At 40.3% G+C, this 16,034-nt stretch overlaps 1 protein-coding gene across 4 annotated transcripts; it reads right to left on the reverse strand.

Annotated features, from left to right (window-relative positions):
- Positions 1-6,478: 6,478 nt before the first annotated feature.
- On the reverse strand, positions 6,479-15,894 carry TXNDC9 (thioredoxin domain containing 9). Of its 4 annotated transcripts, none has more exons than XM_027896618.1 (5): positions 15,875-15,894; positions 14,029-14,245; positions 11,679-11,797; positions 9,472-9,726; positions 6,479-8,023 (listed from the first exon to the last, which is right to left on the reverse strand). In XM_027896618.1, the coding sequence occupies exons 2-5, from the start codon at positions 14,215-14,217 to the stop codon at positions 7,906-7,908; spliced, it is 681 nt and encodes a 226-aa protein (XP_027752419.1). In that variant the 5' UTR covers positions 14,218-14,245; positions 15,875-15,894; the 3' UTR covers positions 6,479-7,905. The 4 variants fall into 4 exon arrangements, with proteins under 4 accessions (XP_027752419.1, XP_027752416.1, XP_027752417.1 ...); XM_027896615.1 differs by lacking the exon at positions 15,875-15,894 and adding an exon at positions 15,771-15,831; XM_027896616.1 differs by lacking the exon at positions 15,875-15,894 and adding an exon at positions 15,767-15,790.
- Between the last annotated feature and the right edge of the window lie 140 nt (positions 15,895-16,034).

The following is a 16,034-nucleotide window of genomic DNA, read 5'->3' on the forward strand; positions in this document are numbered from 1 at the left end:
AGTCTTAAGTATAGAACTCATAATGACATCTTCCCAAGATTACAACAAGGCTAGGCAATCATTTTTTGTGTATGAACCTGATATCTTATTGTGGTACCTCAGAGTACATTATCACTTAATTCTTTTACTGGGGTTTAACATTTCAGACAGTAGAGGTTTAACAGGTAGAAAATAAACTTCACATGTACAGTGTGGCTTTAATATTTTCAAAAGGAAATGGTAACTGAAGAAATTCTGGAGGGGAAAAAAGAAGAAATGATCTGGGGAAAGTTCATAGTGCACAGCTTGATGGCAACAAACCCAGTAGATGTATTCATTTACCTTCTACAGAACAAGGCAATTGATATTAGAAAGAGATGTATTCTCTCAAATACATTGTAGTCATTTGGTATTAATATCCAGTTACATTTTATAAAAACAGCATCATGTTAGCGACAATAAAACTAGTGTTCCTCTGTCACTGAACCTGTGTTCATGCCGATGACATGGGACCTTTTTTTTGAGAAGTAGCCTCTGACCATTGGTAAGATTTCTTTCCTAGTGTGTTGGTCACTTGCTGACAGTCCTTAAGATAAAGTTTTGTATTTAAATATTGTTTGGTTTTGCTATGTATTTTTCATTTATTAACCATGTAACCACATATTTTGTACATTTCACAGTAGTCACATGAATTCTCCTCTGCATTGCATTGCTCTTTATATACTTACTGAGTGAATGCTATGTTTTAAGTGCAGTTATTTTTATCTGTGCTGCTATAAGCTCTTAGGTCCCTGGGGCAGATTCCTTGTATTCCCACAATTTCCAGTGTAAGCCCAAATAAGAGGATATTTTCTCAGTAGCACTATGAAGTGGATTTTTTCTTGCTAAAAACCTCTTTATCCTCACAAAATTTGCTGATTGCCTTACAGAGTAAAAGCCAAAAGCAGGCAGCCTCTATGGAAACACAGTGGTGCTCACATACACTGAATGGAGCAGACCAGTGCGCTTGCCCACGGCACCACCATGTAATGAGAGCTGCACGATGTTAGAAAACACCGTCTTCTGCTGTGGGGCCTGTAAACCCGGAGCATCAAATTCAGGTGAACCACTTAAGTTAAGAGTAGGCAGCATCTGTCGCTACTACAAAATAATTTTTCATTTTCATGGCAGATTTAATTCAGAAAACTACATCAAGAGTACAGTACCAATACATATTCTCTTTGTCCTGGATTTTGGTCAGCACAGCACATGACTGGGAGGGAGGAGGTGGAAAGTTAAGGAAAGAGGAGGAGTTCACTTATCAAATGGTATCTGCATCTTAAATTCAAGAAGCAGGAAAGCTTCCTGATATTCACAGGGGCATCCTGGCAATAAGCTGCAGTCAGTGACCACAGACATGGTTTCTCCATGGTCTGTCACTGACACTGTTACATTGAGTTAGAGACAGAACAGAGTGGACAAAAAAAGTTACCTGACAAAATAGCATTTTCCACTTGTTTTACATAAACTAGAAGGGAGAACACCTGAGATCTAAAGCACACCAAGGTTCAATGCCATCAGTTCTTTCCTACTCACAGATTTTGACTTTGTTTTTTTTTTTATACCCTCATGCCAAGTGAAGATTTTTCATTCCACTTAATGGAGATGTGATCAAAATGGACCATCATTTTTTAAACATGCATTATAATATATAAGCATTATATATTGCACATGTTATTCTCCTTCATGTTGCAGGTTACAGCATCACATGTCACTGGGTGGTGAGAATACTATCTAAAATTACCTGGAACAATGCCACATTAATTATTGTCTCTTGTGAGTTTCAACCGGTTTCATAACATTGACAGGCAGATGCATTTCTCAGGTTGTTCCTTGTGTCTTGGGTGTAATTATAGGTAACATGAGGTATTCACAGACTTTGTAACTGCTTTATAGGGAAGCTGCCCATCACTGCTGACGCACGTTGGATGCCTACCACTAACTGACCAGTTAAAAATGCATCCATCTGTAGCATCATCTCAGACAATCCCTCCAGAGCTGTCCTCCCTAGCTGTTTAAAGAGACACACCCAGTTTAATAATTGCATTTCTACAGTGTTTCTTTTCTACCTCTAGTATACCTGGAAGTAATCATAGAATCACTTAGGTTGGAAAAGATCATCTAGCCCAACCATTAACCCAGCAGTGCCAATTCCACCCCTAAACCATGTCCCTAAGTGCCACTTCTACATATCTCTTAAATAGCAAAATACATATCTTCAAACTTGTAAGACAGAAGGCTCTCAGTTTTCACTGCGTTCAGAAAAGAGCAAGTGCTGAGGGCCCCAATCTCTTCCTTTATCTTGCTTTTCTGAAGAATGCAGATGAGCGTTGAAATAACATTCCACTCTGTCTCTGTTTAGCCACAATATTTATGAGGAAGGAAAAAGTGCTTTCCTTCTGCTCTCTAAAGTGAGATTTTGCATTTTACTGTAGCAAAGGTGTTCTGGCAAAGGGGACACTGGATTGGATGTTACAAGACATCCAGCTTGAATACGGATCTATCACCTAAAGCAAGTCCTTTGGAGTTTGAGCCAGGATCCTGCATGTAGGTCAGGGCCAATCCCAAGCACAAATACAGGGGGATGAATGGATTGAGAGCAGCCCTGAGGAGAGGGACTTGGGGGTGTTGGTTGATGAGAAGCTCAACAAGAGCCAGCAACGTGCACTTTGTAACTGCCCAGAAAGCCAAATGCATCCTGGGCTGCATAAAAAGGGACTGTGACCAGCAGGTCGAGGGAGGTGATTCTCCCTCTCCACTATGGTCTCATGAGATCCCACCTGGAATACTGCATCCAGCTCTGGACCCCCAACGTAAGAAGGATGTGGACCTACTAGAGCGAGAAGAGCCACTAAGTTGATCAGAGGGCTGGAGCACCTCTCATACAAAGACAGGCTGAGAGAGTTGGGACTGTTCATCTTGGAGAAGAGAGGGCTCTGGGGAGACCTTACAGCACCTTCCAGTACCTGAAGGAGGCCAACAAGAGAGCTGGGGAAGGACTTTGTACAAGGGCACGTAGTGATAGGACAAGGGGTACTACTGCAAGAGGGTAGGTTTGGATTTTGGTTGCCCAGAGAAGTTGGTTGCCCTGGAAGTGTTCAAGGCCAGACTGGATGGAGCTTTGAGCCACCTTTTCTAGCGAAAGGTGTCCCTGCCCATGGCAGGGGGGTTTGAACCAGGTGATGTTTAAGGTCCCTTCTAACATAAACCATTCTGTGATTCTGTAACTATTAAGAACATTTCTGTGTGCCTGGAATTAATGATGTAAAGCATTGAGTACTGTCAACATTTTAGACACCAAACAGGAAGCAATTTCAGATTTTTTTCTAGGGCAGCACAGTAACAAAAGAAATAATTAGCAAGGAGGAAGTAGATCAGGAAGGCAATTAATGTTGTTTTGTGTATTACAATCACCTGATTTTCATACAACGTCATCCAGAGAAAAGCCAATTGTTACTGGAGATTGTGTGGTTTGTGATGCATGTAAGTTAATTTTTAAACATTTTTTTATAGGAGTTAAATGTTGAAATCATACCACCAGGCAGGTGACACTTGAACAGGTGGTGCTCAAAAAGGCAAAGGGTATTAACATAGATTCAACACTGAGCTATGTGGCTACTGGATCAGTTGTGGTTTATTTTAGGCAGCTTAAACCATGGCTATAATAACTGATCCAAAAAAATGCAGCTTTACAACGTGCACCTCATAGGATTTCTAAAAGCACGTTTTCTTAACTACTTCCTTTCCATCAACAAGCATCAAATATCAGTGTACATGCACTTAAAATTAATTCACCAAGTTTGAACAAGAAGTTTTTTGGGTGAAGCTCTGGGGTCTTATGTACTACTTCAGCCAGTTTGATGTGTTACCTTTAAATTGATGAAGAAGGTATGAGCATAAGTTCTCTTTTGTAGCACAGGATGCAGAATGGTGCCCTGCAGGGGGTCAGGTAACAAGGAGCATTTGCCAGGCTGCACTGTCTTGGATCACCACAATCATACCGGACAGGCTTATTGGTGAAGGAACCAAAGCATGATCCAAGAACAAAAGTTCAGAGTAGACCTTTTTTTGGCAAATGTGGTGGAACCTATCCTTATTTATCCTTTAAAGGGGGCTCAGGGGCAACATTCCCCTCAGAACATTCTAAAATATTTTACTGTAACATCAAGTACCCTCTACTTCCTATTCCTAGAGAGGCTTTTCTTCAACTCCAGAGTGTGACTCTCAAACAGTTGTATAGAGCTGTTCTAAACAGACTGACAGATCAACCCACTACTGAATTTTCCTTTCAAAAACTGAAATACCCAGCTATTGTATATGCAATGAGTACAAAAGCCATCTTATTTCTGCATCAGCTTGTGCTTATTTGTGTGTGAATATGGGAGATGAAATGATAGCATTCCTCACACTGAGTTGAAGACACCAGCTTTGCTCTTCCATGGAAGACAAAGGGCTTATTTTAGAAACTGTACTGTTCAAAGCCTAAATTTGCTACAGAAAATGACACAGAAAAGTTTTCATTTTAGAATCTCCAGATGGTAAATAGCACAATGGGGGTTACTTGGAACACAGGACTAGAAGGCATCAATTAATCTTCCGAGTTGGCCTCCCTCAATGACACCCATGACACAGTGACTCCCTATGACATTTGCAGGCGATCCAGCCTGCTAACGAGGTCTGAGAGCAGCTGCGTTATTGTCACCTTCTACAGAGTTTGTTTCTTGTCCTCTCTCTGTCCGGGACTAGACTTCTTCATTCTTTCCAAATCCCAAAGCTCAACTCAGCACTTAATTTCTGGAGTGGATTTCTTGAGCAATCACAAGGGAAACACAAGATCAATCAGCAGTCAAAGTGTCCAGTGAAGTCCAAACAATCCAGCATTAAGAGCTGAACAACCCAGAACCTGTTTGGTTATTACTGCCTTCATGCATTTCTTCGATGTTCACTTCATGCAAGCACCCAGCCCAGTCTGAAGCACTAATCATTACTAAAGTGACATGCTGAGTTTGGGCATAAGGCCCCTCACTTCCAAGCTAGATGTGAACATTTCTCATCTCTTTGCCTTTCATTGCTAACACATCCCACACCAGGTACCATTTTGTGATTAGCCTGCGCTCAGGAACCATACTCAGTCATGTTCTCACATATCCAACCTATCTACCACAAGCAATTAACCATGTTAACTCATGCAACATGAGTCCTTTCTGGATGTTGAGTATCACCATCATCACCTCATTTATTAGACATGTGGCCACTAGATCGCTGTTAACGAAGTTAATCTTTCTGACAGCTGACATTTGTTTCAGCTGGTGTTCTCTGTATTGTGACACTTGCCATCCCAGGTTTTATTATCATGGACAATTCATTAAATCAAAGGCACTGCAAAATCATTGAACTCTACAGCAGAAGAATTTGTTCGTCAGTATTAACACTAGACCAATTTCCCAGGTCTTAAAGAACTTATAGGTTTCTGCAAAAACAATATTTTTGGGTTTAGATTGTTCATATCAAAGTAATATGTAGAATGGAGATGTTACCAAGAGGACTGTTCAGTAACAGTTTTAATGTTCATTCAAGACATGAAAGAACTGAAGGAAGATAGGAAGAAACAGATCTATAAGACTGCTACTTCAAAATGAAGTTGAACTTATTATTACAAACAAGCCTCAATTTCCCTCTTCACCCATGGCAAGAGCGTCCCTGTCCATGGCAAGGGGGTTGGAACTAGATTTTTATGGTCTCTTCCAACTCAGGCCAGACCATGATTCTATGATTCTACCCAAAGCACACATTCCTGCAAACTCCTTGTATCAGCACTGGAGTACGTGTGGTCATATTACAAGCTAGATGAAGAAAGAGCTTCCAGGAAGAATGAAGGAAGATTAACCTAGAAAAAAAGAAATCATCAGCTTAAAGAGACATGAAACCACAGAGTCTGAGAAGGATTTGTGTTGAGTTTGTAATGAGGCTCTTCACACGTGAAACTGAGTAACCTCCAACAACGCACCATGCTGGAATCCTGACAAGCCCACGTTTCCACACAGCACGCAACTGCATTAGACATGATTTTATATTTCCACGGCCTATTCAACATAATTAGACTCAGAGATGAGTCCTGCTAAGACACTTGTAAAGATACTGATGGAACACCGGTTTCCTCAATTTCACGCAACTGGAAGAAGAGCAAAAGGAACACTTTCTAATGCATTTGGAGAGTCTGTGCATTAAAAAGGGTATCGACTCGAAGGAGGTCTACTTTATACTTCTCCTGGATGAAGAGGCAGCTGTGTATATCTTAAACTGATTGCCTTCTCAGTGATCTCGTAGTGTTAAAACAGAACTGTAAGTAGTTTGCTAGAAATCCAGAAAGAGCTCATAAAACTTTCTGATGGACCTTATTAAAAGAAAATTAACCCACAGCACCTAGACTTCCTTCTTTGAAAGGATGCAGTAGTCAACATTAGAATTAAAATAATTTTATTTCAATGTACATGAACAGAAATAAAATATAATTTTTTAAACTTAAAGAGATATATTGCTGGGCTGGCCCAATCACAAGTGTTCTCCACTACAAGGCAGCAAGACTGACTAGACCCACTTCACTGCTTTTTAGACCAAATGGATTCAAATACCACCTCAAAAAGGGTCCTTCAGCACAAAGCAAATTATTTTTTTTGAAAACAAAAAGAAAACTCATCAACTCTTCACCTAGCCAGAAGTTTTACATTGTGCCCAAGGAAGATCTCCCTTGAAAATTCTGCCCATTACTGAAGAACAGTACACAGTATGCGGTGCTATATCTAAACTTAACGATCAAGGTTTCTCCCAAATACTTTCCTCTATTCTACAATCTTGTACAAAGCATCTCCTATAAAATCCACACATTCACAACCACAGAATTATACAAACCCATCAACAAGGCAGTTTTCAATATGCTTGTTGCTATGTGCTCTTACCCGCTGTATCAGCTCTGACATGCAGTGTCATGACATAGATGGAACAAAGGCTTTTCTCCTGGCCATCTGTTTCAGAATTCACAGAAGTTATGACTGTTTTTACAACTTATAGCGTGATGCAGTTAATTTATTTAATGTCATGATATGGCACCATAAGATAAGCAATCATTTGTTAAAATGCACAATTTATTTACTAATAATTTTGTTGGGTTTTACTGATAATATAAGTAAGAATAAATTTTAAAAAACTGGAAGAGGAACTGAAGGAGAAAAATAATTTTTTTAAAGTGTCTGTTACCTCTTTTAATAAAGAAAAAACAGAAAGAAACTCCTGTAATCGTCAGATTTAACAAAATCAACAGGAATTAGTTTCTCACACAACATGGTTAAACTGTGGCCTCCTTGCCACCTGAGGTGGATACCTGGATACTATGAGGTTTTAAAGAGATCTTTCTTCCATTATTTTAACCAGCAAATGCTCTCAGATACAGAGTTTCCCAAGCCACAGATTGCTTCACAGATTGTGGGGAAGCACTGCTATCTGCTCACCCTGTTTTCACTCTTCCTTGTGCATCTGCTTTTAGCCACTAAGACTGGATGCTGGGCCAGAGGGACCTTTGGTCTGACTTCGTACAGCTGTTTCTAAGTTACTTCAAAACATTTCATAAACTTATACTTAATAAAAACAAAATTCATCATTTGCCATGTCATTTAGCTAGAAGGACTAAGATTTTTGAATTACAAATGACTTCCAAAAGAGGAAAAAAAATATTTAAGCTTTTTTCTGCTATGACTCAGTTGTATAAAACTGTATAGAAAAATGAGGATTATGTGCAGATGTAATGAAAAGCAGTAAGCTTTATAAAAAACATTCTTAGAAATGTATCACGCATAAACAAAAGATGATTTACAAATATATTTAGTGGCTCTTCTAGTCATCATCAGAATCTGAATCATATATCTTTCCTCTGATGGTCTTCTTATCCAGCTTTGTAAAGCTTGTTCCGTATTTCTTTTGACTTTGAAAAGGTGGGTCCATCAAGTTTCCACTAGAGGAAAAGGGTAAGACAAGTTGATTAAAAACATATTCATACAGACAATAAGCAGCATCTCTAATGACCTGTTTTTCCAGAAAAAAAAAAACATTGTACGAAAACATAACACCTACTCCCTAAAGCCATTCTAAGTAGCACTGTGATGTTGCCAGCACCGCAATCTGACCTGAACAGTTTTCCTCCTAAATACAGTTTATTCTTTTCACCATCTGCTATCCCACAGGCTGAAGGCAAATAACTATTTCTAGGCTCTGAGGAAGACTTTTATGCCCTTTTCAGGAACTCCAGAGAGCAGGACAATGTTTTCAAAGCAGCGTGGAAACATGGCTCATTTTGCAAAGCCATGTGAGAACAAAAAATGAAACAACTCCCCCACAGCACAAGGAGCCAAAACCAAATACACAGTACTAGTAAGGTCAAGTAGGAAGCAAAATTATGCCATAAAACAAGGTATCCACCTTTAGCAAACTCAATGCTGTTTGGTATAAATCCTGTGAAAGATTTTTCCCATAAAAGGCTGTTGTTGTCTAGAATATACATCCAAGCTGTCTTTGACTCCTTTGCTGATTTGCTCATTACTGAACTCGGAATTACCACTTGTTCTGAGCTATAAATTTTAATTTCAGTCATTTCACCTGAAGTTCAACAGCTACTAAGCCAAACAGAATAGCAGTTCCTTTGGCTTTAAGATACAACAATATTTCTTGACAAAATTTGGAAACTAGACATTTAAATAAATTCAGATTAAACTCAGAAGTTTAAAAATGTGCCAAAGACATTAAAAACAAAAGACCAAAATTAACCTAAAAAGATAAAGATGACATTTGAGCCACACTGGAAAGCAAAGCAGAAAGTTTTGGTACATAATTCTCCTGTAAAGGTAGGCTACTGTGGTGACATATCTACTACTGCCTTCTGTCCTGTAGTCTTTAATGTGGTATCTATTATGATTATATTGTACTGGTACTCAAATAATTTCTTTACACTTTGTCAACTTATTTTCCTTTTCTGTACTGTTCACTGGAAAACAAACATATCCATGAGTGTAATACGGACTAAAGATGACTTGCTGAGTTTTCTCTGAGGTGGATTGAAAGTGCTCAGATTTTACTGTGTTGCAGCTGCAACAAGAGGCATCTACAGCCAATTTAGAGATGATTACATTGCACACATGACTCTGAGACCATATCAAAGCAGCACAGCTCCTCCATACACCTCATGGCAAGAACTGGCTTTATTTCTATTGCTATACAAAAAGGGCAACATAACACTCATTACAATGGCTCAATACTTTGCCCAAGAGATTCTCTTCTTTCCCTTGCAAGATCATTCAGAATCAACTCTCGTATCAAAGTTAAAAACTTTCACAGATTTTCCTGTCTGCAAGGATGCTCTCCTTCCACTTTATCTGAAAATAAAACAACCACAAAACAATTAATTACCTGTAATTAATTATATCTGCACAGCCTAATCTCCACTCTAAGGTTTCTGTAGTGAAGTCATCAGTGTTACCGAGATCAGTAAAGCCCACGACGTAGTCTTGCGTTTTTCCATCTTTTATTAGTGCTAGAGTGGGAATTACTTTGATTCGCAGTCTCTCGCACAAGAAAGGAGATTTTTCAGCATTTAATTTCAAGAATTTTGTCTCAATGTGCTTTTTTGCCAATACTGTCAAATGCTTGTCCATTATTTGGCACCTGTGGAAAAAATTACCCAAAATATGTGAAGTGTTAGAATGAATACAGTGAATAACATGTATTTCAGAGAAAGTTTAAAAGGAGCAGTAAAGAGTGAGTTCTATCATGTTACTACCTCAGACATGACCTATCTAATTAAGAATTTAATTTCAATAGAAACTGTGTTTTAGAGGTAGCTGGATTCAATGACTAATAGAGGAACAGCCTGGAGCACCTTTAGTGCACCATTACACCATCCATTTCTCTAATTTCTTCCTAATTACTTCCACATAGACTTCAAAGCCTCTCTCTCGTTTCCTAAGGACCGCACTTATTGCTGAAATTTCTTTCTGACTTCTATTGTTCCTGCCTCTGGCTTCACCCCGTCAGCTGGAAAAATTTCTCTAGACAAGACTTCTTCAGAGAAGTACTCTCAACATGTTACAGCATTTTGGATTTTTGCAGTCACTACCTTCACAGCTGAGATGCAGTAATTCACTATAAGGGAAAGAAAAAAAGTGTTTTGCACAGATGGCTTCAGCGGGGCTACAGGCAAAAACATTTCACTTTCCTGTTGCCATGGAATAGGAGCGAACATACAGTTATTGTTTCTCAGTTGAGGAGGGACAGTGACAAGAACTGCTCAAAATACTTGTCAGATGGCAGAGGTTTGTGGACTTGACACCTGCAACCTCAACCTTCTGGATCATCTTCTCTAAGCAATTTGGCTTAGCTGCAAGAACTGTGATGTGACTGTCCTTTAACTCAAGAGGAGAGCTGAACATATCAAAGAGCTGGAGGGAGCAAAGATGAAAGCAACTTGGTATGGTGGTTGGTTAACCAGACATGTGGGCTTCAAGCTGGCTGTCAGCACAACACATTTTACAAAGCATTTCCTCTAAAGTTCCTTGTTCTGTCTGAGTCTACCAGACCCTGCTGGTTCAAGACATAAGAACCAAATAAACAACCCAAACCTGTTTCTAAGCTACTTTATTTGCAGTGACAGCTTTCAACTTCTTTGAGTAAATGTTAGCCAAGTAGAACCACTTTGTGTATTTCTGAAACTTAAACACTGAACTTAGAGAATGTGGGACACAGATACCTCACTGCATAATCCTCGACCTCTTTCCATTTCTCACATTGAGGCTGTTTCAGTTTATATTCTGTGAGCTAGAGAGAACATAACACCTTTGGGGGAAAAAAAAAACCCCAACAAACCAAAAGCAGGACAACTGGCTCCTCCTTCAATAAACTACTCTACTTTCCAACTGTGTTTTAACAGAACACATTGAAAGAGACCCAGTGAGGAACAGCCTGTAAGCCAAAACTTCTGAAATTCTTCCGAGGAAGTGGGAGATCTCATTTTCAGTTCCTATTCTGAGTCAGGACATATTCTCAGACCTAGGTATCTCATACCCTAAAAAACTGACATAATCACAAAGACACAGTCACAAAGGGAAAGCAGCTGCAATTTGTATCTAGAGATCCTTTAAAAGTAAAAGGTTAAATTCTCATGATGCATTGACAAGATTTTGGTTGTATTTTATTCTTGTTTGCCAGACCTGCCCAGAATATTTCTATCTGGAATAACCAAAGCCATCTTTCTGAAATGCTGCTCTGCTATGGTCACTACGTTTACAGACCTGGCTGCCTCAAACTAAATCAATAATGAAACACAGCAGTCTCTCAAATATTGTAATAAGGTTATACATTTATGTTTTAATCAACTATATAAATACATATATATATAAAACTAAATAATTGTTGTCAAATCGTATTCAGAATAACTGTAATGGAAAAAATACATTTTTTTTAAAAATCAAATGGCTTGAAAATTGAGATTTGTAATAAAAGAATTTGAATACTTCTAAAAATGCCTACTTATTTAAGGGATTTGAAAGAATAGAAGAACGCATCTGTTTTTGTAGACACCTCTACAAAAAAGTTTCTTCAGCATGGCTTATATACTATACCTGAACGTTGTATCTCTATAGAAATGGCAAACAACATTTTTACTTTCTTTGACTTCTTGGAAAAAGTCTCTCTCACTGGGGATTTCTCTGTATTCTCCGTGTCCTTTTGAAAGCCATTCCTTTTGGAAAACATAAAAGGAAATGATTAGTATAGAGTTTGTTAGTCCTGCAAGCTCTACAGATTTTAGAAAAATTAAAGAGGGGGCCTGCAGTGAAAAACCATTTCATACAGTAACAGAGAAACAAATTATATCCTGCACTTCAGTTATATTTTGAAAATACATAAATACCACTAGGCCTAGTTTTGGGGTTGCCTTTTTTTCAACAGCAGATATGTGGTTGAGCAGTAAGGCCACCCTGCTTATTTGGAAATACAAATCTTGTACAAAATTCTGTAATGCAGCCTCTCAGTAAGACAAGACTAGTTCAAAGAATACAGTAACAAAAATTCTCAGCATTTGAAAAGTGCCAATTGACAGCTTGTGCTACTCTCTCTGAAATGTTTGTTGTGCATTTCAGAACTCTTCTCTAAAACTTAATCAAGTCATTACATGTATTTCTTCTAATTTCTTCTAAGTTTTTCCTTTATGACAAAAAGCCTATTAAATCATCTGCAATAGATGATGTTTATCTATCAAATATACACAGAAGGGATGTTAACATGAACCAGGCTCACAGAAAACCATCCAGAAAACACATCTGCACCATTAATCCTAAAATGTAGGGGAGAAACAGAATTTCATGAGTTAAAATTTATAAGTAACTTCAAAAACTGCCTGATTAATTGTGTAAATACAGTTTACAAAAAACTGATCTTCCAGATTTTCAACAAACACACTCAAGGAAAAGAATCCAGCCTCTACATTACTAAAAGTTAATTGTAGTGTATTAAAAGAAGTATAAACTAAGCTAGATGATTAGAAGTAGCACAGTACGACAAAATTTGACAAAACCCTTTAGTTTCCAATGGGAGGGGGAATTTTGACAAATCACTGTTCTTCATCTTGCAATTTTGTCTCAGCAGAGTGAAGATTAAAAAAAAAAAAAAAAAGGCTTCCGAGCGAACCAAAATATCCTGTAAGCTAAATCAGGATAGAACAAAGAATTTCCTGAATATTGTATACATTAAAAATTCATAGAAGTATGAGCATATGAAAAAGTCATCATGATGCAAATGACGATGAGTATGCGAGTATGCATTAATTCCCTCTGCACAATTTTATTCTGGAATAGTGTGGCAGTACACTCCTTTTACAGAGCAGTATCCCACTTCACATTTGCATTTGAAAGTGGATGAGAACAATGACTTAAGACCAAACGACGTGGAAGTGTTTTTGCATGAGCTCTATAACATGTTCACATCCAAGTGTTATGACTTCTGAAAAAGGAAAACACTAGAATCAAACATAAACTGAACTTCTGAAAACAAGTAAATAGTGTGCCACTTTCTCTACTTCTGCATTTAGAGAATCCAAACTGCTAATGCTGCCTGTCCTCCAGCATCCCAGTCATGCCATGCCATGCCATTTTACTGCATTCCAGTTTCAACGCCTGGCATAAGCTTTTAAGGATTCCATCACAGGCAGAGCATCTCCTTTCAACACACTCACCCTCTCCCCCATCAAAATCTATTTCTTTAGTTAGGTTTGCTCAGGTGGCGTAAGCTAAGAAACCTACGGCTTCCCTGTTTACAATGCAGGTCTCACACCATATGTTACTGAAATTTTGGTGAGAACTACTGTTCAAAGAGACTTCTGAGGGAGCATAAAGACCACAATTTGACATGAGGTATCAGGGACCAAGGGAGAATTTCTTTCCCGTAAGAAGACGTGAATGTTCATATAAAGACAGCATCTCAGTGGGTTAGGAGTGTGACAAACAATTCCACCCTAGAACAAGGAAAAACCCAGTATCATCCTTCTACAAAATACCGTAAGAGAACAGCACGCATCACTTACATGCCATAAGTAAAAATCCAGAAGCCTCAGAAGGAAGCTTCTGAAGAAAGAAACAAAGGAGCCTAAAGGATTATGAATAGGTTGCCTGCGAGGTTCACGCTTCCAGATAGTAAAGTTCAGTGAAAATGGACACACTCAAATCTCTATACAAAAGTCTTTATCCTAAATGTATTGTAAACAAGAGGTGCTTCCTCCTGTTAAAAAACACAAAGCATGCACACATAGACAGACATTTGCTTTCCTGGAGAATTTAAAATAAGTAAGTATGGAAAGGTGAGGAGGAACAAAAAAAACCCCAAACCAGCAAACAACCCCAAAACACTTAATTCACATACACAATTTCCCTAGGGTTTCCCATGCTACACATCAAGAGTCTGTACTACAGGAATTACTTGTTTCTGCTGCTGTGTCTTTTTTAGTGCCTCAAGTCTCCTCTGTTTAAGGCGTTCCAGTTCATCCTCGTCCATTTGGTCCAGCTTCTGTATTTCAGCATCGAGGTGTTCTTCCACAACCTTCGTAGACTGAAGGATTTCATTCTCCAGAACTTTTTGAAGTATGTCAACAGGGGTGTCGGCAGCCATCTTTAGCTGGAAAGTGATTTCTTCAGAGCTGTGGAAATAGTGACACAAAGAATTAACATTTATGTAATTAATTAAAAGCCTGATCTCTCTTGCAGTTCACACCCTAGAGAAACAAAACACTGTGTAATTTGAAGATAACAGTTCTTTTTTATACTAAAACCCCCTTTGTAAAATACTTCCACAAGGAACACAGATGGCAACAAAGATACAAGTCAAGTCCTGTTCTCTCAGCCCCAAAGCCACATATTGAAAGTGCACGGGAACCCAAAACTGCTTGTCAATATAAAGAAGAAAAAAATCACCAGTTCCAAAGTGGTGAGCCAAATGCACCTACCTTTAATAAACATTCTGAAACAAGAAGATGCAGTTGGAAAGCTCCAAGCTGCTGGTACAGGAGATATAAGATGTCTCAGAACAAATCCAAGCAATGCTCAGTATATAGGTTTCTGGCAGTAGTTTAAATGCAATTACTTTAAGCACCTCAGGCATATTAACAAATTTAAATCTGCATTAACACTCCTCAACTAGAAGAAAGGTGAGGTGCTCAAGAGCAAATGCTTTAGGCCAATACACTGTTTTAATTAGTACCAGAAAACTGCTACTGCCCTATGGCAGCCCGCAACAGGATTTAAAAGCCACTACCTACTGCTGTGTGAAGAAACACAGCCAAAATAATTTTCTGTAAAGTTCTACCCACCCAAAAAAAAAAAAAACAACATCAAAAGGCACAATATACTTATTGGGGTGCACGATGAGATGTGACAACACAATCAGCTGTTCTCACCAATAAACTTACACTGCAGAAAACGGTCAGAGTAGCGACTGACAGTCTTGAAACAGGGACAGTGCAGTGTCACTCTGCTCAGTTCTGACACCCTGAGTTTGGGTTCCAAGGTACTCCTGGCTGTATTTCAAAGCAGCCAAGCTGCCAGTGCCCTTGGCTCTACAAACACGTTGCACACAGAGGCAAGAAAAGCACTTTAAGTAGCGACAGGCAAAGTACCAACACGAGGGCAGCACTCCAAGCGTACTGCAGCACCAGCAGTGCCCAGCCTGCCGCCACATCCACTCGTGTCACTGCCACACTCCCCGACCCGCAGCACCTCGCCTTCCCTCACTCCTCCCAAAGAGTCTAACCTCGAAATTTCTCTGTTCCCTAACCCCCTTTCTTGTACTTCCAAAAGGAATAGGAACCTTGCCGTCGCAGATCGGAGGCCAGCAGGTCTCCAGGAGAGGGGGGGAACTCTGCTCAGGTGGGGCAAAGGGAGACTCGTCCTCCCAACAGGGAGGAAAAGGCAAGACCAATCCCAGCCAGGACCTAACACAGCCCGAGGGCTCCCGGCGCCCCAGGGGAATCTCGGGTGCCAACGAGATTTTCCTACGCAGCCGGAGGGGTCGGCACCGCCGCCAGGGCCGCGGTTCCGCAGCTGGGCCGGGAAGGGGCCCGGCCGAGGGGGCGGCACACGGCGGGAGCACCGCGCAGGCGCCAAGCGCGCCCCCCTCCGCGGGGCCGCTACGGACACAACGCTACAGACAAAAGACAACGCACCGACCCAGCTCCGGACGGGCTCTCCCGGGAAGCAGCCCCTCTCGCCCCGCCGGACCCGGCGCCGCCGCCCGCCGCCAGGACCCCGACCCTGCGCCGGCACCGCCGCTCCCTCAGCCGGCCACGCCCCGGCCGCGCGCTATCGCGAGAGGAAGCAGGGGCGGGGTGGGGCGGGGCGCGCGCGGAGCTGACCGCCCGGCTCGCCGATTGGCCGGGCAGCGCGCACGCGGAACCCCTCCCGACGCGCTGATTGGCCCCTCCCTTCCTCCTC

The sequence above is a fragment of the Empidonax traillii genome, unplaced genomic scaffold, assembly GCF_003031625.1.
Source record: "Empidonax traillii isolate 1590-97213 ecotype Southwest subspecies unplaced genomic scaffold, ASM303162v1 scaffold503:size689781, whole genome shotgun sequence".
Classification (NCBI taxonomy): domain Eukaryota; kingdom Metazoa; phylum Chordata; class Aves; order Passeriformes; family Tyrannidae; genus Empidonax; species Empidonax traillii.

Coding starts and splice junctions, on each gene's coding strand:
- TXNDC9 (XM_027896618.1), bottom strand. CDS start 14,217: ATGGCTGCCGACACCCCTGTTGACATACTTCAAAAAGTTCTGGAGAAT. Junction 11,798..14,028: donor AGACACAGCAGCAGAAACAA/GTAATTCCTGTA, acceptor GTTTTCCAAAAG/GAATGGCTTTCAAAAGGACA. Junction 8,024..9,471: donor GCAGATATAATTAATTACAG/GTAATTAATTGT, acceptor CTTTTCCTCTAG/TGGAAACTTGATGGACCCAC.